Raw genomic sequence first — 25,810 nt, 5'->3', positions numbered from 1 at the left:
CCAAACGTTCTCTCCCCGCCCTCTCAAGCCAAACCCCTTGTTCATGGTTGGTCGAGTGGGGCTGGATCACTCCTCCCCTCTCTGACGAGGTGGGGACCCGCCTTCCTTCCCCCAACCCTGCCTCGTGGTCAATGGCGGATGAAGGGAAAACCGCCCAACATGCAGTTGGCAATGCGAATTGCAATTGACGGAAAGGGGGGAATGGAAGTGTTGGGAGTGGGAATGAAGGGAATCTATCTCTTTCACTGGTGCAATGGAGTATTTCAATTAATGGAAGACACAGCCTTACACTAATACACATAATAAGGATATAACTGTCAAAAAAAAGATATATCGTGTCCTGCATGTATGTTTTATGGACTAACTACGGGAACGCCCTTTGACCTTTATACAACCACAAACGGAGGGAGGAGGGGTGATATTTTACAACAACCTTTTACAACAACATTTTACCACAACAATAAAATAAAAAAAACATTCTCATATCCACAACAATATTATATATTATTATTATATAATATACTTCTAATTGAAATATATATATATATGATATACTTATATATGTATATATACTTATATATGTATGTGTATATATATATATATATATATATATATATATATATATATATATATATATATATATATATATCTCAATATCAAATGACCACAGAAACACCAGCTTCATACTAGCGGTAATGACGTGTTGAAGCGCAGGTGTGGTGGCCTGCCGTATACGTAATTCGGATGAAATGGGTTACATTTTTGAAAAAATTAATAGATTTAATGCGCCGGACACACAATCTTGTAAATTTGTGCAGAGTAAATTGAATTCTATATTTAGCCACTGGGCATTAATTGCAATTGTATTTGGCCACGTGTTTTATATTCCCATTAAACTGCACGTGGCCACGAGGGTACAAATATTATCGCAGCTTTAAAACAGTCTCCACTGTAAATGGACGTTTTGTTCAAGGTCACTTATTTCTTCTTTTTGTTTGATATCTGCTTACCACCTTGGCCCAGCTCTTTTACTTTGGTCTTTCTTTGGCTTTTCACCAAAATCCGCCATTTTGTCTCATCAAATTTGACTGTGCAATGCATCCTCAACCACATGCAAGGGATACTTAAAATAAATTTTAAATTACCAAGTGGTTTTAAAATAAAATAAATGTACATAAATTAATATAAACTAGAACTGCCACTTTAAAACTGCTGGCAGTGATGACCGGTTTACTCGCACCCACTTTTGATACAACCCCACTTTCATTGGACATGCTTTGACACAACCCCCTTGGATACAATCCCAACACACACACACACACACACACATCCCCCTTACCCCCACCCACACCCCTCCCCCCAAACGCACACCCCTCCAAACACACACACACCACCCCCCCTCCCCCCCCGCCTACACGCACACATCCCTCCCCCCCACACACACACACATCCCCCCCTACACACACACACACACACCCCGCCCCCAACACACACACACACACCCCACCCCCAACACACACACACACACACACACACGCACACACATCTCGTTTTGTCATTTCTGTTCCTCACAATTCTATCTCTCTTTTATACGCACGCACGCATGCACACACACACACACACACACACACAAATGCACATTCAACCGCCCCTCCTCCACACGCACCCCCCCCCCCACATCCACACACATCCACCCCCCACACACCTACACGCAAACAACCCCACCTCCCCCCCACAGACATCCCCCCCCCCCCCACCACCCCACACACACACACACAGACATCCACACACACGCACATCCGCACATCCACACATCCACACACACACACACACACACACACACACACATCCCCCTCCCCCCACATGCACACCCCTCCACACATACACACACACACACACACCCTCCACACATACACACACACACATCCAACCCCCCCTCCTCCACACACACACCCCAACCCCCCACCCCCCACATACACACATATCCACCCCCCCCCCCCCACACACACACACACACACACATCCACATCCACACACACACACGAACACATCCCCACGTGCATACACACACAAACACACATACACACACTTACACACATCCCCAGACCCCCCACCCCCCCACACACACCCTCCCCCCACCACACACACACACACACACACACCCCACCTCCACACACAAACACATCTGCCCCCCCTCCATATGCACACCCCAACCCCCCCCCCCCACACGCACGCACACACACACACACACACACACACACACACACACACAGACATCCACACACACGCACATCCACACACACACACATTCCCCATCCCCCCACACGCACACCCCTCCATACATACACACACACACACACACACACACACACCCCTCCACACATACACACACACACACACATCCAACCCCCCCTCATCCACACACACACCCCAACCCCCCCCCCCCCAACATACACCCATATCCACCCCCCCCCTCCCCACACACGCACATCCCCACACACGCACATCCCCACATCCACACACATGCACATCCACACATCCACACACACACACACGCAAACATCCCCACATGCATACACACACAAACACACACACACACACATACACACATCCCCAGACCCCCCCCCCCCCACACACACACACACACACACCCTCCCCCCCCACCACACGCACACCCACCCACACACACACACGCACACATACCCCCACCCCCCACCCCTAACACACACACACACGCACACACCAAACCCCTCCCACACACACACACACACACACACACACACACACACACACACACACACACACACACACACACACACACACACACACACACACACACACACGTCAATCCATGCACTGATTGCAGAAAAAGCCATTTTAAAAAGAAAATTAACCTGAAATTGCAGAGACATAATTATTTATTTTATCTGAGAAGCTAAACGATTCTTCTTCTTCTTTAGTTGCTCACAACTTTATGTCGAATGCGATCATTTTTTAAAAAGTCAGAATTTGAGCAAATCTGTTTCATTCGCCTGTTAATAGACCTCATCTATTGAGAAATCTGCAATTGGAATTTTATTTGAGGTTCAAATGACCGCGGGAGATCGCGTTATCGTGACCACGTCCTGGAAGGACAAAAGGGTGCGTTATTCTTCTTTAGTAGGTACCTCAAACTTTGGGTGAAATGCGATCGATTTAAAAAAAGTCAGAATTTGAACAAATCTGTTTCATTCATTTGTTAATATGCCTCACCTATTGACAAATCCTCAATTGGAATTTTATTTGAGGTTCAAATGACCGTGGGAGATCGCGTTATCATGATCATGTTCTGGAAGGACAAAACGGTGTGTTTCTTCTTCTTTCAACAATAAAGACTTATAGCTTCGAGACCGTACATCCAATCATTTTGAAATGTTGCACACTTCTTCTGATTGATGAGAGCTACATTGCTTTAAAAATTCAAGTTGATCCATGCAGTGGTTCAAGAGTTACAAGCTTTTTAAAATTTAACTTCCATTATTTATTGCGGCCAAACCATGTGACTTATCAAAACGTCTCAAGTAACATTGAAACATCCCCCCATGAGGAACATTTGTGTAAAGTTTCCACTCGATATCTCCACAAATTATGGAGGTGATACTATTTCTAGTTTGAGCTTTAAAACGTCATAACTCTGAAACCATGTGTCAGATGACGTCGTGCTCACTGACTTTTTTGTTCGGCATGGGTATGCGAATATGCATGCCAAGGTTGGGCTCGATCCGTTCAGCCGTTGCGGAGAAAAAGGGGTTTTTGTGTTTTTTCATGAAAAACAAGATGGCGGCCGAACCATGTGACGTATGACTTCGACATTTTTTGCATTCTGAGTTTTTTTAACTAAGCATTTGGGAAAAAAATCCCATTTTCGGGGGAGAAAATTTTTTGTTTGACGAATTCTAACCTCAACGTTAGCATTTTTAATATACTCGATACACAAGTCTTTTGTTCCCATTGAAGAGTTCTTTAGAATGAGCCATTCCTCAAATTTTTCCATTGATCCGTTTCGGAGATACAGAGGGGCAAAGTTGAATGTGTTTTACAAGATGGCGCCCATACCACGTGACCTATGACGTCATAATTAGCATTAAAAAATTCTAGGAGCCAAGACGATCATTTGATGAAAATTTCCTCTCAATCCGACCAGCGGTTGCTGAGAACATTAATTATGAAGTTTTCGGAGGTGTAAAATAGGGCGGAAGAATAATAAGAAAAACTCTAGCAGTAATAATAGGTTACTCTCCATTTCATGGAGAGTAAACCGAACAAGCGTTACGCCTAGGTCCCCCGTCGGTGAAGTGATGCAAGTTGACAAATTGGAAGACGCAAGGCGGCCATCTTGGATTTTGACGTGGCGACCCAATTTTCAATAGCGTTCTTCCTTATGCGTAGATACACCCACACACCAGATTCGAAGTTAGTAGTTCGTTTATTTTTCAAGATATTTCGCTCACAAGGTTCAGACATATATATGGTGCCGGCCATTTTGCATTTTGACGTGGCGACCCAATTTTCAATAGCGTTCTTCCTTATGCCTAGATACACCCACACACCAGATTAGAAGTTGGTACTTCGCTTATTTTTCAAGATATTCCGCTCACAAGGTTCAGACATACATGGCGTCAGACGTACATGGCGGCGGCCATCTTGGATTTGGACGTGGGTTGCACCCACACACCAAATTCGAATGCGGTCCTTCGCTTACGCACGCACGCACGGACGCACGGACGGAGGGGAAAACCATAGTCCCCCTTTCGCTCTGCGGTGCGACGGGGGGACAATAAATAGCGTGAGTTCTTAAAATAAATTTAATCATGTCTATTAAGAGTTAGAAATTCCTGAAATAATGTTTGAGGCGAATTCGCTGCCCACTAATGTACCACAAATCCAGATGCTGTAAGACAGCCCTCAGCTACTTCTTGGTTCACCAAAATTGCATGACTCTGCGACCAAATAAGGTATAGAGATATTGTACCATTATTGCGGTTTTGCACCATGCTTGGGGTTTGCTCTTAGAGCTCTCGGGCAAAATTGTTTTTGTTTTCCAATCTTTGTATAATGTTTGGTGGCCATGATGGTGCACTAAGTGGATGTAACCGCTGTCATTTTATCTTGGTTTGTTACCATGATGATGTACAGTAATTATGGTTCCTGCAAGTTCATGTCAATGCTTCGACGGTAACTAAAGAAAACATGAGGTGTATGTTTGTGGTAGTTATGAAAATATAAGCCTCAACCCAACCAAGTATAGCTGTGATTTCAAAGCATCATACCTGAATAATGTCATGACATCTACTATGCCAACAGGGACGTGGGACTTCGTTTTGACTTCATTTGGTTCCCACATACGTTTTCCGTACTTTCCAGTGGAGGAAAATTAATAAACCTTGAGGTTAAATTTGCATGCATGAAAATTTTATTTGGAGAAATCCTCTGGCCAGATATGTTCAATGCGCGACTTGACTGAAAAAGCAATTTGGAGATCTCCAAATAAGACCCTGGCTTTTTTATTGTCTTGAAAGTAGGTCGATTAAGTGGTAAATCTCATAAGTGAAAATAAGTTGAACTTTAATTCAGCCATTTCTTCCATTGGAATTCTCCTTTGGATGATTAAAGATCCAGCAACATATCATGAAAAATAAATAGCCCAGAGTGGGCTGATAGTCATCTCTCTTGATCGAGGAGGACTGTGTAGGGGTTCAGAGCAATTGGTTGGTAAGTAAGGGATGAGTAGGGATCCAAAGTTTTATGGGGTAAACCCCCCCCCCCCCACCTCCCCTGGGCTCCCCCATGATCCGAATTTGAAAAATACGGAATCGAAAAAACGAAGATCGAGCAATCCTGCGGAACATCGAGTACAAGGGCTGTATTAGGTTTCAGAGTAATTGGTTGGTAAGTAAAGGACGAGTATGGATCTGAAGTTTTTGGGGTAACGCCCTCCCTTCCAACCCCCCCCCCCCCCCCCCGTAGCCCCATGATCCGAAATCGAAAAAGTGAGGCCCAAGCGATTGTGTGGGATACTGTCTTGTTATGTGTCAAGTTTCAGAACAATCAGCCGCGTGATAAGGGAGGAGTAGCAAAAATAGCAAAAAGTAAATGGACAGACATCCGGACATCACGACCCATTTTATGTCATCTCTTCGGGAATTTAGATGAGATGACCTAAAAACAAAAGGACGTTTATACATGCTAGCACTCTTCGATAAACTTCAAATGGCTTAATCTTCCCTTAATTTGGCAATGTTGGTCATTTGTGGTCCCCATAATTGTGCCATAAAAAGAATGACACATACCATAGTGAAAACAGTTTCCTGGCTCTAAAGTCCATATCACCACAAGCTCTTTCAATGAAGATCAAACATGCAAATTCTTCATTTAAGAGTATCCATAAGCCACATCAAATGTTAGTCGCATGACAGGTTTTAAAATAATAATAATTGAGGGAGAGACAAATGATGCGGTTTATAAACACATACTATGCAAGAAAACGTATTATTATTTTGTACGCCGCATTTGGCTGCTACTGGTTGCATCATTGCTGGGAGTGTGCCTGTGCTGCTGATACAGTGCCCCTGATGAGGTGCCCCCTGTAAGCAGTAAGCTGGTAGTCATTTTGCCACCTCGGAAGGATGACAGGCTGAATCAACCCACCTGGTGTTATTTAACAGCACAACATGGGCTCAAACTCAAGACCCTAAGATTTTAAGGCAGCCACCTTAACCGTTAAGCCAACCCCAGGCTTAAGAAAACTTATTGATCAACTACTAATACTTCTTTAACAGCCCCAATTATTCCCACCTCCTTGTTAGTTCAGTCAGGGAATGTTTTGGGCCCAAGTATTTCACGAATGTGCTAGTCAGTCCTTGTGTTCAACTAGAGGTGATTCGAGCAGCAATTCCCAACACCTGGAGTTATATAATATATCCACCAACAACCAGTGGTAATCAACGGGTCATCCGGCTTAACATCCGTCTGGTGGACAGATGAATGCATTGGTTTGCATGCGATTAATGCATTGGATTGCATGCGATTAATGCATTGGATTGCATGCGATTAATGCATTGGATTGCATGCGATTAATGCATTGAATTGCATGTGATTAATGCATGTGATTAATGCATTGATTTGCATGCGATTAATGCATTGGATTGCATGCGATTAATGCATTGGATTGCATGCGATTAATGCATTGGATTGCATGCGATTAATGCATTGGATTGCATGCGATTAATGCATTGGATTGCATGCGATTAATGCATTGGATTGCATGCGATTAATGCATTGGATTGCACGCGATTAATGCATTGGATTGCATGCGATTAATGCATTGGATTGCATGCGATTAATGCAAGTATCACCAGGGTGACAGTTTTTTTGCTGAGTCATTAATATTCAAACCCAAGCTAGACAACTCAAAGGTGAGTGTGCATCCATCTAGATTCTAGGATATCATGTCAGCCCTCTGACCATGTGGAATTCAAAATGCATTAAATAAATATTTCAGGAGATTGAATCATAGACTTATAGAAGTCAGATGAGACAAGTATGGGTGACCAGAATGTGTGTGATTTATCTTGGCAGGTAGTCAAGTGATGCGCTCTATCCATGGCGTGGGAGAGCTCATGAGCCACGTGGTTCTTCGTAGTGGGGGTTTCCTTGGTGGTCTTGCTGCTCCTGCTCCAGACCACGAGCCCTCAGCACCAACTGGCAGTCAGGAGAAAGATTTATTGGTGATGGATACAAAACTCAAGATCCTGGACATCCTACAGGTCTGACTGCACTCATCAAGCCAGCCGAGCCTTATTTTAGATAAGGTGGTATTTTTTTTGACGCCGAATATTTTCCTTTGGGGTACTTAATTAAGGAAGTGAAAAGTGCACAGAAACAGCCAGCTGGGCCTCATCAATAACTATAGTCCGGCAGCTAAGCTAAATATAGCATAACAATTGTGCATTTTGTGAGGAAAGCACGAAATTTGGCACACTAGTAGACTATCATATTATGAAAAGATCTGGATATTGGGCCATCTCAGATTCAGAGATTTGATTTTTGCAAGATTTGCAGATTTTGCAGATTTGCAAGCTGAGATTGCAATGCCAGGGACGGCCGACTCCTTCCTGCGAGCTGCCCACGTCACCCGCACAAGAAGAGCTCATCAAATCACTGCAGCGGCACTGCACATCCTGCAACATCGTGCGTATGAACGCCACTGTATGACATATGCTGATGATGCAGAAGACCTGCCTGAGTTGGAAGACTGGTGTCACCAGAGAGGAGAAGACATTCCCAACTTTCAGTACTGGGCAACTGTGCTGGAACTAGAGATGTTGGTACTGGTCTACGTGCGTTCTCTGCGGCAGGCTTCATTCACGATGTACCTTGATGCCCTGACGGAACTGGTCCCATGGTTCCATGCGTTAGACCACACACACTATGCCAGGTGGGTCCCTGTTCGCCTGAGGGACATGGTTGCACTCCCAATGAAGCAGCCAGATGTAGCCAGAGAATTCAGGGCTGGCAACTTCACTGTACAGAAGATGAAGAAGTGTTCTCTTCGATCCCAATCGAATCAAAATCTTGCAAAAATCAAATCTCTGAATCTGAGATGGCCCAATATCCAGATCTTTTCATAATATAATAGTCTACTAGTGTGCCAAATTTGGTGCTTTCCTCACAAAATGCACAATTGTTATGCCAAGTTGCCCCACTACTACCAAAGCCATCATGTGATGATGACGACGACGACGACGACGATGACGACGACGACGATGACGACGATGATGATGATGATGATGATGATGATGATGATGATGATGATAATGATGATGACATAACTCTCCTGGTAAAGGTTACTGTCGGGGATATTTTCCCTACAGTAGTATGTAATATATGAACCAAGAAATTCAATGTCCATCAACTTGTCAGAAGAGTCACAAATTTAATTCCCGAGGAGGACAACACTTTCTGTCTTCAAAAATACACAGCAAGGAAAACAATGACCCTTATTAAACCAAGGAGAGCAAGATACAATTCACAAAAACACACAAGGAAGATTTACAACAAATCTCTAGATCAAAGTCCAGGGTGAAAATCCTGGTACAGTAGGGATGCGCAAGGAAATATCATACCAAACACCAGCATGCATAGAGTACAGTTAACATACAGTGCAAACATACAGAATCATAAGGATACAGTAGCATGCATAGAATACAGTTAACATACAGTATGAAAATACAGAATCATAAGGATACAGTAGCATGCATAGAATACAGTTAACATACAGTATGAACATACAGAATCATAAGTACAGCAAACCAACATCCTACAGACCCAGTGCTAATCCTGGTTATTTGGTCATTCGTTCTGATTTTTAAAACATTTCAAGTGGGAGGAGCAAGAGGAGGGGGGAGGAGTGAAGAGAGGGGAGGAGAGCAGTAGGATTGGTTGGGCAAAGTTTGGGTGGGAGGGGACAAGTGGAGGGGGGGAGGAGCGAAGATAGGGGAGGAGAGCAATAGGATTGGTTGGGCAAAGTTTGGGTGGGAGGGAGTAGGTGTCGAGGATGAGGTTGCCTCCCGCTGTGAGTAGGTTTGCATCCCAAACTCTTTCTGCTTTTCCATTGTCTCCTGCAAAACACCTGGAGCCCTGTCTCTCTAATCCCTTCAAAACATCTGAAGGTCATTCTCAGTGAAGTGGATATATCTTTTCAGCGCAGGGAGGATTATCTTCTTCCATTGTTTTAACTCTGCAATAATTACCAAGTATTTGCATTGTTCTAAGTAGATCATTCACAGTCACAACGAAAGCTTGTTTGTCAGGCCCCTTGCTAAGCAAGCACCAAATAGTAATTAGCTTCCACCAACAATGGACAGTTCTGAATACTAATTTACTCAGATATTGTGGTCAGCTGTCAGACATACTAAGAAAACCAATATCTTACTCATGGAACTTCAATGAGACATATTATTTGAAAAGAACATCCCATATGTAATACATATTCCCTTCAGTTAGAGAAATGATTTTGCCATGGCAATATGCGATCTGCCATTGCCTTATTTTACTTTTTCTCGAGCAACTGATTCTGGGCAGAGTGTCAGAGATAACGTAAAAAAACACCTGCAGACTAGGAATGCAGGGTTGAGGCTCATAAAAGTTGCTTGCTTCATAAATTTACACTTCCACAATCACTCCTCTGGTCCTGTATCCAGGACCACAACATAGAAGTGTTCAATTTAGTCATCTCAGTCACAGGTTGACCCTGTTTTGAGGAACAATCATTCAGAATTTTAACCCTGCTTTCACAAATAATTCCTGTTCCCTTTTTCCCCTTTCGGTCCTCAGGTAAAATTTTCCCAAATTCACCTGAGGATCCCTGTCCAGTGGTTCTCCACGGACATACCTTCTTGTAGCCCGGGCAGATTTTTTTAACAGGTGAATAAAGGTCTCCAACGTAGGCCATTTGCTTAGCCCATCGTCTGGCAGTATCCCTTATTTGTGATAGCAGTTCGTCCAATTGTACTTTCGGTTTCCATGTCAGGAACCATCTAAATAGTGAGGGGAAGTATGAGAGTGTAACATCAAATGGAATCAATACAGATCAATCATGCACATCTCTTGGAAAGTCTCATTGCAACTTGGAGGTTTGGGAGATGTAGTTGCAAATAATTTAGCAGTGAAGCTTTTCGTAACTAGTGCCGGTATGCATTTGATAAGGCACAATACAATCAAAATCACAATAAGAACGGTGCAAATGAATTTCAGTATAGAAGCACCCAAGCCTCCAAAGGTACTGACTAGCCAAGATGTGATTCCCCATGTGTCTTTAAAGTAATTATGCAATTTTGCCCCTTCGTTCTTGATTTTTTTTGTCAAATCAGTAATACATTCAGAGTTGTCTGGAATATAGGTACAGCATTCTGAGCCAATGATGGCACAAGTTCCGCCTTTTTCAGAAAGCAACATATCTAAAGCCATTCTATTTTGCATAACAATGGTTCTCATTGCTACCATTTCAGCATTTACTTCCATTTCAACTTCAGCAGTTTCATTGGCAAGCCGTTCTATGCTAGATGCCAATCTTATCAACTCCTGTCCTAATGTAATTGTCCCATACTGGGGAATAAGTAGCGACCCAGCCCCATCTCCTATTTAGACGGCTCTACATCCTCTTACATTTAACCACCCCAGAGCCTGTTTCCCATACACTGGATCAAGCAAATCATTTTTAAAACATAGAATTAACACATTATAACTGACAATGTAATCAATATCCGGATTATGTCCAACCTTATAACAATTTACATTGGTTCACAAGTTCCCCGAGAACATTTGAAAGATTATATTTCATGTGTAACACCCGAACAAAACATATTAAATCAGGGGTGTACATGTTTCCAGCATAACCAAAGTGCATATGAATGTATTCAATAAATCTTCAAAATTATATTTCCCTTTTTCCTCACAAAAATACCCAAAATTCAATCACCCAGAAATCTCAAATATCATGTATTTCATCACATTTGCACAATCATGTGGTCCTCTCAACAGAAGGTGAGAAGGAAATCAATCTTACTGTAATTTTAAAATAATTCGTCTTCTTTCTTCAACCTTACTTTCATATTTTACTTCCAAAATGTCTCGTGTAATTCACAGGTGCTCAACCAAGCATTAGCAAATCTTTTTGCAAATCAAAGCAAGAATCCAAAATTAACCATTATGTGTTCTTATCATAATTATCACAGATCTCCTTCGTATCAATCTTCCAACAAAATAAAAAATGTCTGAAACGCATAATTACATGATTCACATTACTTTCAGCACATAATTCCTTGAAATCATCATTACCTCTCCTTTTTTCTTTATTTTATAACAAATAAACAAATAATAATAATACAATGGGCCTTAATTTTCCCATCCTTAACAATTTTCTTTCACATTCATCATTTTACAAATCTGTTGCCAAGATCTGTATTTTCCTCCTCTCCTTTTTTATTAATATCAACCATTTTCTCTCGCCATGGAATAGTCCGTTATTCATATAAATAATCATAAGAGTTCTGTAAAACATCTTCATTTTAAAAAACTTAGCCAATTATTTAAACGACATGTTTTCCCAAAAAATAACAAGTCACATTCTTTGTATATTGTCACCATTGTTCATCGTTTTAGTATCATCCAGAACTAAAAATATTTTTTATAATCCATCAACTTGTAGATGCATTTATTTATATCCCATTAACCCAAGAACTCTCAATTGCTTGGTTTCTTTTAGTAATGCCATATATCCATATTTCTTTTCAAAATGTTCCTAACATACACATTAATCCCATTAAACCTCAAATAACCTACAATCCGAAAAATAAATTTGTGACATTTCAACAATGATTGCAATATCATTGTACTTCTCATCCGTAACAGTTCATTCAAAGGACAGATAGTAGCTATAGAACAGGTGCATGTATATGTAACAGGTGCATGCCCCCAGGGCACCGTTTCCTTCCCTTTTCATCCACCTTATAAAACATCAACAACATTCATTAAAAATAATATAAATATCACATAATTCCACTCTTCCTTCAGTGAGGCCAGTTTTCCATCTGGTTCAAGATTTACATTTCATTCCATTAATTTGGAGCATTAATTCCATTAATTTATCATGGCTTGTGATAAACATTGATCATTTGAACACAAATTGAACAAATTTAATCAAACAAAACACTTCCATTAACTTGACATTCACTAAATAAAATGAATTTTATGACTTTTCTCACTATTCAAAAAGTTTACAAAATGTCCCAAATCTGTATATTATTTTATACTGTGGTTACATTGAACCATATATACAACAACAACAACAACATGCATTTTAAAGGCCATTTTCCCTGCTAGAGCGGGGGTTAGCCTTGCGGTCCCCATGACAATCTTCTCCATTTTGCCCTATTTTCTGCATCTCTCCTTGTTAACCCCCTTGCCCGCATTTCTTCTTCCACCATCTTTAGCCAAGTCTTTCTCGGTCTTCCCCGTCCTCTACGTCCTTCTACATTCATTTCCATCACTCTTCTCAACCAGTCACTTTCATCCTTCCTCAACACATGACCAAACCATCTCAACCTGTTCCTCTTCACAGCATCAATCACAGGCTCTATTCCCATCATCTTTCGCAATTCATCATTTGTCTTCCTCTCTCTCAACGATACTCCACACATCCGTCGAACCATTCGCATTTCCACCCTTTCCAACCTTCGTTGCTGCTCTACGTTCATTACCCATGTCTCGCTCCCATAAATCATAACACTTCTCATACATGCAGCATACACCTTTCCCTTCAGCTTCAACGACACTCCCTTCATCATCAGCACGCCACTCAATTCCCGAAACTTCTTCCATGCACATCTCACTCGAGCAACCGTTGCCGAGTCTGATCCACCTTCTCCATTCAGCATGTCTCCGAGGTAGCAAAATGTTTTCACACCTTCCAGCTTCACGCCGTCTCCAAGATCCAACTCAACATTTCCTCCATCTGCAGCTCCCTCTGTGCACACCTTATATTTGAATGTAGCTGCCACACTGGTTAATGACCCTCTCAGACCACTACATTTTTGATGAACCCACTCAGCGCACATTGTACACTGAATGGAGTTCACTCCGACACCCTTCCTACACACAGCACAGGGCCACTTCCCAGTTCTTTCCACCTCACCACATGCTTTACCACTTGCCATCACCTTCGTCTTTCCAATATTCACCTTCAGACCTTTTGTCTCCATACATTCCTTCCACGTGTTCATCTTTTCCTTCAGTCCATCCATACTTTCCGCAATCAACACCAGATCATCTGCATACAACAATTCCCACGGTCAACCCTCCTTTACGTTCTGAGCCAGCACCTCCATCACAGCTACAAATAGTAGTGGACTTAGTACCGACCCCTGATGCACTCCCACCTTCACCTCAAACTCACCACTGTTCCCGTCCTTCGTCCTTACAGCTGTGCGCGCTCTTTTGTACATTGCCATCACTACTCTGATCAACCATTCCTCCACTCCGAACTTCCTCAATGCCCATGTCAATTGAACCATATATATGTTCATATTTTACTCCAATCAGAAAATTGTCAATTTACCCCTAATATATGTCTGTACCCACATATGTCTGTATATTTTTTTTACAAAATTCAACTACTATTAAACTGAAAAATTGTTTTGCTGGACTCATGCAAGATCCCTTACAAATTTTGAAAATTTTCCAAAGATATAACTTCCATTTCCTTTGAAATTTGTGACCACAAACCTTTCGTACTTACACAAAATCATAATAATACATAGTCCTTATCCATTTTGCCAATTTTCTGTGCTATTATTTTCCCATATCAGGGTAGGTGTCATTTTTTAAAGTGTGCTCATCAATATTCCCCTATTAATTTTCAGAACCACACACAATGTTAACATTTAGACCAACGTTTTTGTCCCACAATATATTATTCAGTGTTTTCCCATCTGGTCTATCATTATTAACATTTCCAGCTCCCTTTTTCCTTCCTTGGTCAATTCTCCCCAAAATTTTACCCCAAGATTAATAGCAGATATTTTCACATGCCAGATAACAACAACAACATGTATTTTAAGGCCATTTTCCCTGCTAGCGTGGGGGTTAGCCTTGCAGTCCCCATGACAATCTTTTCCATTTTGCCCTATTTTCTGCATCTCTCCTTGTTAACCCCCTTTGCCCACATTTCTTCTTCCACCATCTTTAGTCAAGTCTTTCTTGGTCTTCCCCGTCCGTCCTCTACTTCAATCTACATTCATTTCCATCACTCTTCTCAACCAGTCATTTTTATCCTTCCTAAATGCATGATCAAACCATCTCAACCTGTTCCTCTTTACAGCATAAATCACAGGCTCGATTTCCATCATCTTTCGCAATTCATCATTTGTCTTCCTCTCTCTCAACGATACTCCGCACATCCACCGAATCATTCGCATTTCCACCCTTTCCAGCCTTCTTTGCACACACACACACACCCTCACACATGCAGCATACACCTTTCCCTTCAGCTTCATCCTATGACTTCCATGTGAGAGTCAAGTTATCATTAAATTTCATGCGACTTTCATAGCGTTCCCATTAACTGGAAAATCAATTGCTCCGAAAATTGTCTTTCAGTTCTATTCCCCATGATGCCCCCCCTAAACACACGTGTTAGTCCAATACAGGGTCTTTTAATTTTAATTTTCCACAATTTCCAATTCAAATTTATTCTCTTCCTTCCTATGAAATCTTTTGTGAGAATTTTATGGAAAGTCACTTCTTTTTCCCAAATTTAGTGTAAGTTCTCCAACGATCATGTCCGACCTTGAACATTCCACGAATCCTGCAACAAATTTTCTCATACACACTCACATTAGATCCATTTCACATATCTGTTCATGAAATTTCACAAATGATCACACAAGTAATTTATCATATTGTAATGACCTCTAAACATTCCTAAACCAATAAGCTAGCCTGGCGATGCCAAATACCCCACACTTCTGTCATCTTAGAAGTCACTGTTTGCTTTAGACAAGTATTTATCAAAGCCTTCAGACAAACTATGAGCAATATTATTCCTAGGATTAAAATTATTAGGATTATTATCAAATATTTATCAAAATATTAGGATTATCATCAAAACAATGAATGACTCAATTTTTAATGACTGCACATCCAAACCTAGATATTTTGAGTTCCGTAACTTTAATACCTCAAATTTTCCATTTCTTCATCGGTTTTTCAGCAAAACTACATGTGGAAAAACATGGAGATTTCATCAGTACTATATTCCTTTAAAAAACAATTTTTCTTTATGTTCTGTGCCTTATTAGTGACACAGAAAGATTAATATTATAAAGTCCCATTGGATACGAGTGAAATCATGTGATCCCCATTTCTTATTTCTTTCAACTTCCATTTGTCCAAGATTCCTATATGACTCTCCGAAAGTAAGTGTAGCTATGAAGTCTTGAAGGTGTAAAAACTTGACTTTGAAATTTTAAATCAACAAGCATTCAACCACTATTCTGCCATATTTTGCCTCATTATGTCCGTAAGTCTTCAGATATATTTTTCTAGGTAATTACTGTCACACCAACACCGAAAATATAATTTTCATCTCATAGCAATTTTATATTAAAATAAATAGTATGTCATTTCTCTTGAAGCAATCCAGCCATAAATATTATTTGGAAGTATTTTGCTGTCAGAACACAATTTCTCTGCCGTCAAAGGTTAAAGTTTGGCCTCGGTGACTCCTCAGCTAATTGTCACTTTTCCTTGACAAAAACAAATATCTTTTTTATATTTGTCCCATTAAAATCCCATTACAATCCCATATCTTGTCACCCTTTGCATTGTTGAAAGCAATTAATTCCATAACTCAATTTTACCTCACATCCTTACATCCTTACACCCACTTTTGTCCAAATTTTTTTTAGAAGTGAAACAAAATTTGTCTGTACTTTGTCTCGTATAATCCACAGTACCAGCATCGCAACCTCCCATCTGTCTATACCTTGTCACAACTCCAATTCATTCTTCAAGTCACAACCCAGAGTGATTTGAGAACTATACCCAGAGTTCTATACTATACCCAGTTTCAGAGAGTAAACAATTATATACTTTTTCATTATTTTACCATTTAACTTGTTCAAAGAACGTTCATTTTGCAAAATCGAATCAACCACAACCCTCGCCATTAATATCTATTGTAAGCGTGCTACATCAATAAGTATCACTTTTTCTATGAGCCTCGACCAGAGGGTGGTTGTTACTCACAAACACTCGTCGCGAGCTGTTCCATTAACAACGAACAACACCATTGGTTCATGAAACACACACTGCTTCAATCCATCAACCCTGTCATTATGAGTTTGGGATTTTTTTTTTTTTTTTTTTTTTTTTTAACACCATAATAATCTTAACTGTATTAATTTGTTCAACACTGTCCGACATTTTGCACACAGGACAGGCAAAGTTAGAAGTTACTTGCATTCTCAAATCCACGATCGTGCTGAAAATATCGTGTACGACATTGGGTGGTTTGCCATTGCCTTTCCACAAAGCGCTTAATTATTGTCTTTCATTAAACGTGAAGCATGTCTCAAAAGCTTGGTGATGGACATGGACAAAATTTGATAGACAGATTTTGGTGCTCAACAAAGATAAATCGGAACAGCCCTTAAATTAACACCAAGCAGATCAATTTTTATATTTTGAAGCTTAATGGCAGACAAATCTTTCATATCTAAATGTTTTATTTTTCCCAAATTCATTATATCTATATACTTTTCACCTTTCAATAAAAAATATATGTACCAACCAAATCTGTTTTCCTGAGCCTGGACCTGCATTGTTGAATCCACCTGTTCCTTCAAGGCACATAAAACATGCAGGAATTTACAAGAACAACATCGTATCTCTCCGATTTCACAAATTATGTATGCAATTTTTTGCCTGTTCATTAAATTCCCATCATTTGTCATGCAATAATCGTAGATATTTGATTTTGAACAAAAGGTCCTCATGCAAATCACACAGAAAAGCTTGCATCTTTAACATTGATCATGAAATGGGACATTCTGAATCGTCACTCAGAATGTCTGCCAAATCAAAAATACTCGGCCATTTCTGTTAGTGATGTCACCTTTTTGCATCCTTTTGTCATGAATAAATTCATTCATATGAAGGTCAGCTTCAACCCCCATCCGAGTGAATGTTAGTTGTCAGCCTGTCTGTAAAACAACAAAAGCATTTTACATTCACACCCAAGGTACACGCAGCCTAATTTTAACAGGTGCACCTGTCTACCTGAGCAAATGTCACGCACACCTGCAAACACAATATTTTCACCCATATCTCTGACACACCATACCATTTAAAAGCACACTCTGCCACACACCAAAACTCACTCTTGATACTTCAAGACATGCACACAATCGTTTGAACTCATGACAAAATACAGGGCACTCTTGATACTTCAAGACATGCACACAACAACGAACAAGTGTTCACCACCGCTTAAGTGAGTGAAGACAGTTGGAACCACCGCTTACAAAATGCGGACACCCGTGCAACATCACCACTCTTTCTGCAGAAGAGTGCGTGACTGTTCAGAACCACCGCTACAAAATGCGGACATCTGTGTTTTATCTAGTCAAATCTAGTAGCCAAACCCACATTGACAAAAACACTCCTGGGGTATTTCACGCGATCAACCGTCTGGTATACCCACGAACCATATAACCAACCAAATAACCAACTAGAATCCGGGCACTCGGTAGAGCGCATACCTTCGCCGCAGCTACTGTTCTGTACTTGGCATGGGAGTGTATGCGATGTGAAACTTTATGTGAAATGCGATCGATTTTTAAAAATCAGAATTTGAGCAAATCTGTTTCATTCGTCTGTTAATATGCCTCCCCGATTGACAAATCTGCAATTTGAATTTCATTTGAGGTTGAAATGATTGCGGGAGATCGCGTTATAGTGATGACGTCTTGGATGGACATCCTCTTCTTCAGTCGCTCATAACTTTGAGTGAAATACGATCGAGTTAAAAATAGTCAGAATTTGAGCAAATCTGTTTCATTCGTTTGTTAATATGCCTCATCTCTTGACAAATCTGCAATTATAATTTTTTTTGAGGTTGAAATGATTGCGGGAGATCGCGTTATAGTGATGACGTCCTGGATGGACATCTTCTTCTTCAGTCGCTCATAACTTTGAGTGAAATACGATCGAGTTAAAAATAGTCATAATTTGAGCAAATCTGTTTCCCAAAATCTAATCAAATGTGTCCCGTATAATAACCAATCATCCCACCAAATTTCATGCAATTCGGTTGAATACTTTTTGAGTTATGCGATTAACATACACACACACAGACATACAAATAAATACACAGCGATCAAAACATAACCTTCCGCTTTTGCGAAGGTAATAAATACACAGCGATCAAAACATAACCTTCCGCTTTTGCGAAGGTAAAAATACACAGCGATCAAAACATAACCTTCCGCTTTTGCGAAGGTAATAAATACACAGCGATCAAAACATAACCTTCCGCTTTTGCGAAGGTAATTAACCTGAAATTGCAGACAGAATTATTTATTTTATCTGAGAAGCTAAACGAATCTTCTTCTTCTTTAGTACCTCAAACTTTATGTGAAATGCGATCGATTTTTAAAAATCAGAATTTGAGCAAATCTGTTTCATTCGTCTGTTAATATGCCTCCCCGATTGACAAATCTGCAATTTGAATTTCATTTGAGGTTGAAATGATTGCGGGAGATCGCGTTATAGTGATGACGTCTTGGATGGACATCCTCTTCTTCAGTAGCTCATAACTTTGAGTGAAATACGATCGAGTTAAAAATAGTCAGAATTTGAGCAAATCTGTTTCATTCGTTTGTTAATATGCCTCATCTCTTGACAAATCTACAATTATAATTTTTTTTGAGGTTGAAATGATCGCGGGAGATTGCGTTATAGTGATGACGTCCTGGATGGACATCTTCTTCTTCAGTCGCGCATAACTTTGAGTGAAATACGATCGAGTTAAAAATAGTCAGAATTTGAGCAAATCTGTTTCATTCGTTTGTTAATATGCCTCATCTATTGTCAAATCTGCAATTATAATTTTTTTTGAGGTTGAAATGATCGCGGGAGATCGCGTTATAGTGATGACGTCCTGGATGGACATCTTCTTCTTCAGTCGCTCATAACTTTGAGTGAAATACGATCGAGTTAAAAATAGTCAGAATTTGAGCAAATCTGTTTCCCAAAATCTAATCAAATGTGTCCCGTATAATAACCAATCATCCCACCAAATTTCATGCAATTCGGTTGAATACTTTTTGAGTTATGCGATTAACATACACACACACAGACATACAAATAAATACACAGCGATCAAAACATAACCTTCCGCTTTTGCGAAGGTAATTAAACTAAACCAACCAACAAACAAACCAATTAACCAATAACACACCACACTGCAAATTTATGCAAGAACAGACAGACAGATGAGGCAAATAGTTAACACAATACACCACCCTATGACCATAATATTCGGGAATCAAATCTGTAGTCAGTTCGTTAAAATGCATTACCAAGCGACAAGGGGAAGCGGAGAGTACAGCTTTGTGCTCGTCTTTATTTCCCAGGTCGTCCTAGATTAGCAAGAGGTCACAGTCGCCTTCTTGTCGGGGATATTTTCCCTACAGTAATATGTAATATATGAACCAAGAAATTCAATGTCCATCAACTTGTCAGAAGAGTCACAAATTTAATTCCTGAGGAGGACAACACTTTCTGTCTTCAAAAATACACAGCAAGGAAAACAATGACCCTTATTAAACCAAGGAGAGCAAGATACAATTCACAAAAACACACAAGGAAGATTTACAACAAATCTCTAGATCAAAGTCCAGGGTGAAAATCCTGGTACAGTAGGGATGCGCAAGGAAATATCATACCAAACACCAGCATGCATAGAGTACAGTTAACATACAGTGCAAACATACAGAATCATAAGGATACAGTAGCATGCATAGAATACAGTTAACATACAGTATGAACATACAGAATCATAAGGATACAGTAGCATGCATAGAATACAGTTAACATACAGTATGAACATACAGAATCATAAGGATACAGTAGCATGCATAGAATACAGTTAACATACAGTATGAACATACAGAATCATAAGTACAGCAAACCAACATCCTACAGACCCAGTGCTAATCCTGGTTATTTGGTCATTCGTTCTGATTTTTAAAACATTTCAAGTGGGAGGAGCAAGAGGAGGGGGGAGGAGTGAAGAGAGGGGAGGAGAGCAGTAGGATTGGTTGGGCAAAGTTTGGGTGGGAGGGGACAAGTGGAGGGGGGGAGGAGCAAAGATAGGGGAGGAGAGCAATAGGATTGGTTGGGCAAAGTTTGGGTGGGAGGGAGTAGGTGTTGAGGATGAGGTTGCCTCCCGCTGAGAGTAGGTTTGCATCCCAAACTCTTTCTGCTTTTCCATTGTCCCCTGCAAAACACCTGGAGCCCTGTCTCTCTAATCCCTTCAAAACATCTGAAGGTCATTCTCAGTGAAGTGGATATATCTTTTCAGCACAGGGAGGATTATCTTCTTCCATTGTTTTAACTCTGCAATAATTACCAAGTATTTGCATTGTACTAAGTAGATCATTCACAGTCACAACGAAAGCTTGTTTGTCAGGCCCCTTGCTAAGCAAGCACCAAATAGTAATTAGCTTCCACCAACAATGGACAGTTCTGAATACTAATTTACTCAGATATTGCGGTCAGCTGTCAGACATACTAAGAAAACCAATATCTTACTCATGGAACTTCAATGAGACATATTATTTGAAAAGAACATCCCATATGTAATACATATTCCCTTCAATTAGAGAAATGATTTTGCCATGGCAATATGCGATCTGCCATTGCCTTATTTTACTTTTTCTCGAGCAACTGATTCTGGACAGTGTCGGAGATAATGTAAAAAAACACCTGCAGACTAGGAATGCAGGGTTGAGGCTCATAAAACTTGCTTGCTTCATAAATTTACACTTCCACATTACCAAGTATCTTTCATTGATGATCGATCATGTGACATTCCATTCTTATAATTATCAGATGATATACAATTTGAGAAATGTTTGTTTGAGTGTTTTGTTTGTTTTTGCTTGGTTGACTTATATGCACTTTTTTTTTTCATACTTGGGCTAAGGCTCGTAATATAGCTGACGCACACACACACACACACACACACACACACACACACACTGACACACTGACACACTGACACACACTGACACACACTGACACACACTGACACATACTGACATACTGACAATACAAACACTTAACATGGCCACTGAGCTTGGGGGAAGTGCAGTCACTTCCCGGGATACTCTAGGTACCACTTCTGAATTGAGTTGAAAACTGCTGGGCATACTCGGGGTGTTTCTTTTAGGCAGTAAAAGAAGAAAAATAAACTTATATATTAAAGGAAAAGTACCCGGAGTTGCCGGGTAACAATGAGTCGCTTCCTGATGGGAATATGAAGGGAGGGGGGGGGGAGGAGAGGTGGGGAGGGGGGAAGAGGGGGGAGGGTGAGGATGGAAGGGGGAGGGTGAGGAGAGAGAGGGGGGAAGGGAGGGGGAAACGAAGGGGGAGGGATGGAAGGGATAGGGGAGGGAAAGGGGAAGTGAAAGTGGAGGGGAAGGAAAAAGGGGAGGAGAGAGAGGAGAGGAGAGGGGAAGGGTGTAAGGGAGGAGGTAGGGAGGGGCGGGTTAGTATATCGCACAAAAATGTTAGTCAACAACAAAATGGGTACATAAAAACAAAAAAGGAGCTCTGTCGACTGTAACGCCATGGCTTGCAAAAGCAGCTTGAATAGTTTTCAAAAAGGGTGTTAAAACACTCCCAAACTTCACCGCCCTTGTGACTAATGGTGCTTTTCCATTGCACAGAACAGTAGGCTACGGTTCGGTACGGCACTGTACAGTATGGTACGGTACAGTAATCCCTGTGTCATTTTTCCATCGCACAACAGAACCGTGAAAATAGGCGGAGTTATCTGAAGTGAGTAAACTGAACTCTCCAGGTTTTCCGTGTATTTTTTCTGATTATTATCACTGATGCTTTAGCTACCTTCTCTCCGGAATTGTGGTATTACAAAATGGCGGTTGGATCTGAACATAGCGTGACGGTTCTGTGACGATTGTGATTGACCAATCAACGGTCTGCAGTATTGCTAGCTCCACCCATAGGTCCGGGTTCGGCTCGCTTGGTACCGATCCATAGCAGGAACCATATTTAGCACGTGTGCTGAGGTACAGTACAGTTAGCTTGGCAATGGAAAAACCAAAAAACCGATTTTGGTTACAGTACAGTGCGGTATGGTACCGCAGTGGAAAAGCGCCATAATTAATTAAGTACACAGGTATTTCTGACTTCTTTTGTTCGAGCCCGTGGCAAGCGGCTTAAGCATTACAGCAAGCACTCCAACGAAATGGGTGATAACGACCGGCTGGCTTGGCAAGCGATAGCAAGCTGATTGCTTCTTTTTTAAATGGCCGAGGAATTTTAAAAACAGATCGCAGGTAAAGTGGAGTCCGTGGCGTAACGAGGGAAAAATGACGCTCCGGGTGAGATATCAGATTGCCGCCCCCTTGTAACTCGCATGCCGAATTAAACACAAAGTCTAATGAAAGAACTTTATTTCAAATCAAATTAAGTGCAGTACATTTACAAGTAAACAGTTACACTGTGGCGGGCACAAGGGGTAATAATTCCGCGCACCAGTGGGTGGCGCGAGCGCCCAGGCGGGGACCGATGGTACATGCCCCGCCCTTCGACCGATCGGCCATGCCCGGGGACTAGGCGTGGCCTCGGCACATATATGCGGGCTCTAAGCTCGAGCCCGCTCAGTGCTGCAGTTCGAGCTTTCGAAATAGACTTTTGGTTTTAACAAACGCGTTGTGGCCTACCTCTTTGGCAAGCAAGTTGTGTGCGCAGCACCACACTTCACTGGTGACCCCGATTGGTTCAGCCGTCGCTGACCACCGAACGCGCCATGGCCACCAACGCCGTCACAGTAAAACTCCCAGAGTTTTGGGAAGCACAGTCCGACGTGTGGTTCGTGCAGGCCGAAGCTCAATTTCAGCTTCAAGGCATAACGGCGGACGAGACCCGTTACTACCACGTGGTCGCCTCCCTCGGGCCCGGCACTGCCGCCCGAGTCGTGTCCATCCTGCGGCACCCGCCGGTCGACCACAAGTACGAGGCGCTCAAACGTCTCGTCATCGCCACGTTCGGCCTCACGGAGATCGAACGGGCCGACCACCTCCTGGACCTTCCCGAACTCGGCGACACACGACAATCCTTGCGGATGGATTTTATGCTGTCGCTGCTGGGTGACCAAGCCCCGGATTTCTTATTCCAGGCGCTTTTCCTACGCCAGCTACCTCTACAGGTATGCCTCGCGCTGGCCGGTTCCGAAATAAAGGAACCCTGCGCCCTGGCCGTCGAGGCCGACAAGTTTTTCGCGGCTTGCGACACGCGGTCGATTACGGTGCTGCTTTCGTGGATCCCGGGGCAGAGGCTACAGCGTCCCTCGTGGCCGCTACTGCGCCCCGCCCACCACCACCGCCGCCGAGAAAACTGGCCGCCGCGCCCGCCGCCGCCGCAAGCCTGGTGCTATTTCCACGCCAGGTTCAGCCACAAGGCTTGGACGTGTCGCCCGCCATGCTCTTTTCACAAGTCGGGAAACGACCAGGCCGGCGCTCATTAGCGGCCCTGAGCGTCGGCCATTCCGGCAGCCTCCTATTCATTACGGACACCTTGTCCGGGCGCCGTTTCCTCTGCGATACAGGAGCGCAGGTAAGCGTCATCCCCGCCTCCACGTCCGACATGCGAACCGCGGGCCGGGGCCTCGCGTTGCTTGCCGCCAACGGTACACCCATCCGCACATTCGGGAAGCGCTGCCTCTCCCTGCGGTTCGGAGGGCAGCGCTTTCAATGGTCGTTCATGACCGCCAGCGTGCCAATGGCATTGCTTGGTGCGGACTTCCTATGTGCGAATGGGTTGTTGGTCGACGTGAAGCGCAGACGGCTCGTCCAGGCCGAAACCTTTAGCTCGCTCGCTTGTTCGCTGAGCGGCTCGTTGAGCGGCTCACTGAGCGGCTCACCGAGCGGCTTGCCAAGCGGCTTGCTGGAAGGTTCTGTCCCGGCGAGTTTAGTTTGCACGCTTCCGGCAGCGGACGACTTTACCCGCCTCCTCGCCAGTTTCACGGCCCTCACGCGGCCCACCTTCTCAGCGGTGACCGTTAAACACGGGGTGGAGCACCACATCCCCACGGTCGGGCCGCCGGTCTATGCCTGGGCACGCTGACTCGAGCCCACGAAGCTCGCGGTGGCAAAAGCGGGGTTCGCCGCGCTGGAGCAGCTGGGGATCGTGCGGTGCTCCAACAGCGCTTGGGCTTCTCCGCTGCACATCGTGCCGAAGCCCGGCGGGGGATGGCGGCCGTGCGGGGACTACCGCCGGCTCAACGATGCCACCACCCCCGACCGCTACCCGGTCCCACACATTCAGGACTTTTCCGCCCGGTTGGCCAACACGACCGTGTTTTCTAAGGTGGACCTCATCCGGGGCTACCATCAGGGGCCCCATCCAACCGGACGACGTCCCAAAGACGGCCGACATCACCCCTTTCGGCCTCTTCGAATTCCTACGGATGCCCTTCGGGTTGAAGAATGCGGCTCAGGCGTTCCAGCGGCTTATGGATAGCGCCTTGCGCGACTTACCTTTCCTGTTTGTCTACCTGGACAACATCCTAGTCGCGAGCGCGTCCCGGGAGGAGCACCTGCTCCACCTCCGCACGCTTTTCGAACGCCTGGGCCAGCATGGCCTAATCATCAACCCCGCCAAGTGCCGTTTCGGCGTCGCCACCATCGACCTCTTGGGGCACCACATCACCGAGCACGGGGCCGTCCCTTTACCGGCCAAGGTGGAGACGGTCAGGGATTTCCCGCGGCCCCGCACGATCAAGGGGCTCCAGGAGTTCCTGGGCATGGTAACCCTTTACCACCGCTTCGTGCCCCACGTCGCCCAGCTCCTCCGCCCCTTGCACGAGGCCCTTCGGGGCAAGCCGGGCAAAGGTGACATCGCATGGTCGGAGCCGATGGCCGCGGCGTTCGCGGGCACAAAGCTGGCTCTGGCCGACGCA

The 25,810-nt window shown here is 43.0% G+C and overlaps 1 protein-coding gene across 4 annotated transcripts in view; it reads left to right on the top strand.

The window, feature by feature from the left end:
* The window catches only part of LOC137425950 (inositol 1,4,5-trisphosphate-gated calcium channel ITPR1-like), a 465,322-nt gene that overhangs the window by 155,209 nt on the left and 284,303 nt on the right, over positions 1–25,810 (top strand). For all 4 annotated transcript variants that reach the window (XM_078776380.1, XM_078776381.1, XM_078776379.1 and 1 more), the window contains one exon: positions 7,618–7,805. In XM_078776380.1, coding sequence (XP_078632506.1) covers positions 7,618–7,805 — 188 coding nt within the window. The remainder of the gene's footprint in view (positions 1–7,617; positions 7,806–25,810) is intronic.

This window comes from Myxine glutinosa, chromosome 4 (assembly GCF_964187855.1).
Source record: "Myxine glutinosa chromosome 4, kmMyxGlut1.1, whole genome shotgun sequence".
NCBI lineage: Eukaryota > Metazoa > Chordata > Myxini > Myxiniformes > Myxinidae > Myxine > Myxine glutinosa.
Note: the sequence above shows the minus strand (reverse complement) of the source record. Positions and strands in the feature narration are given on the sequence as shown.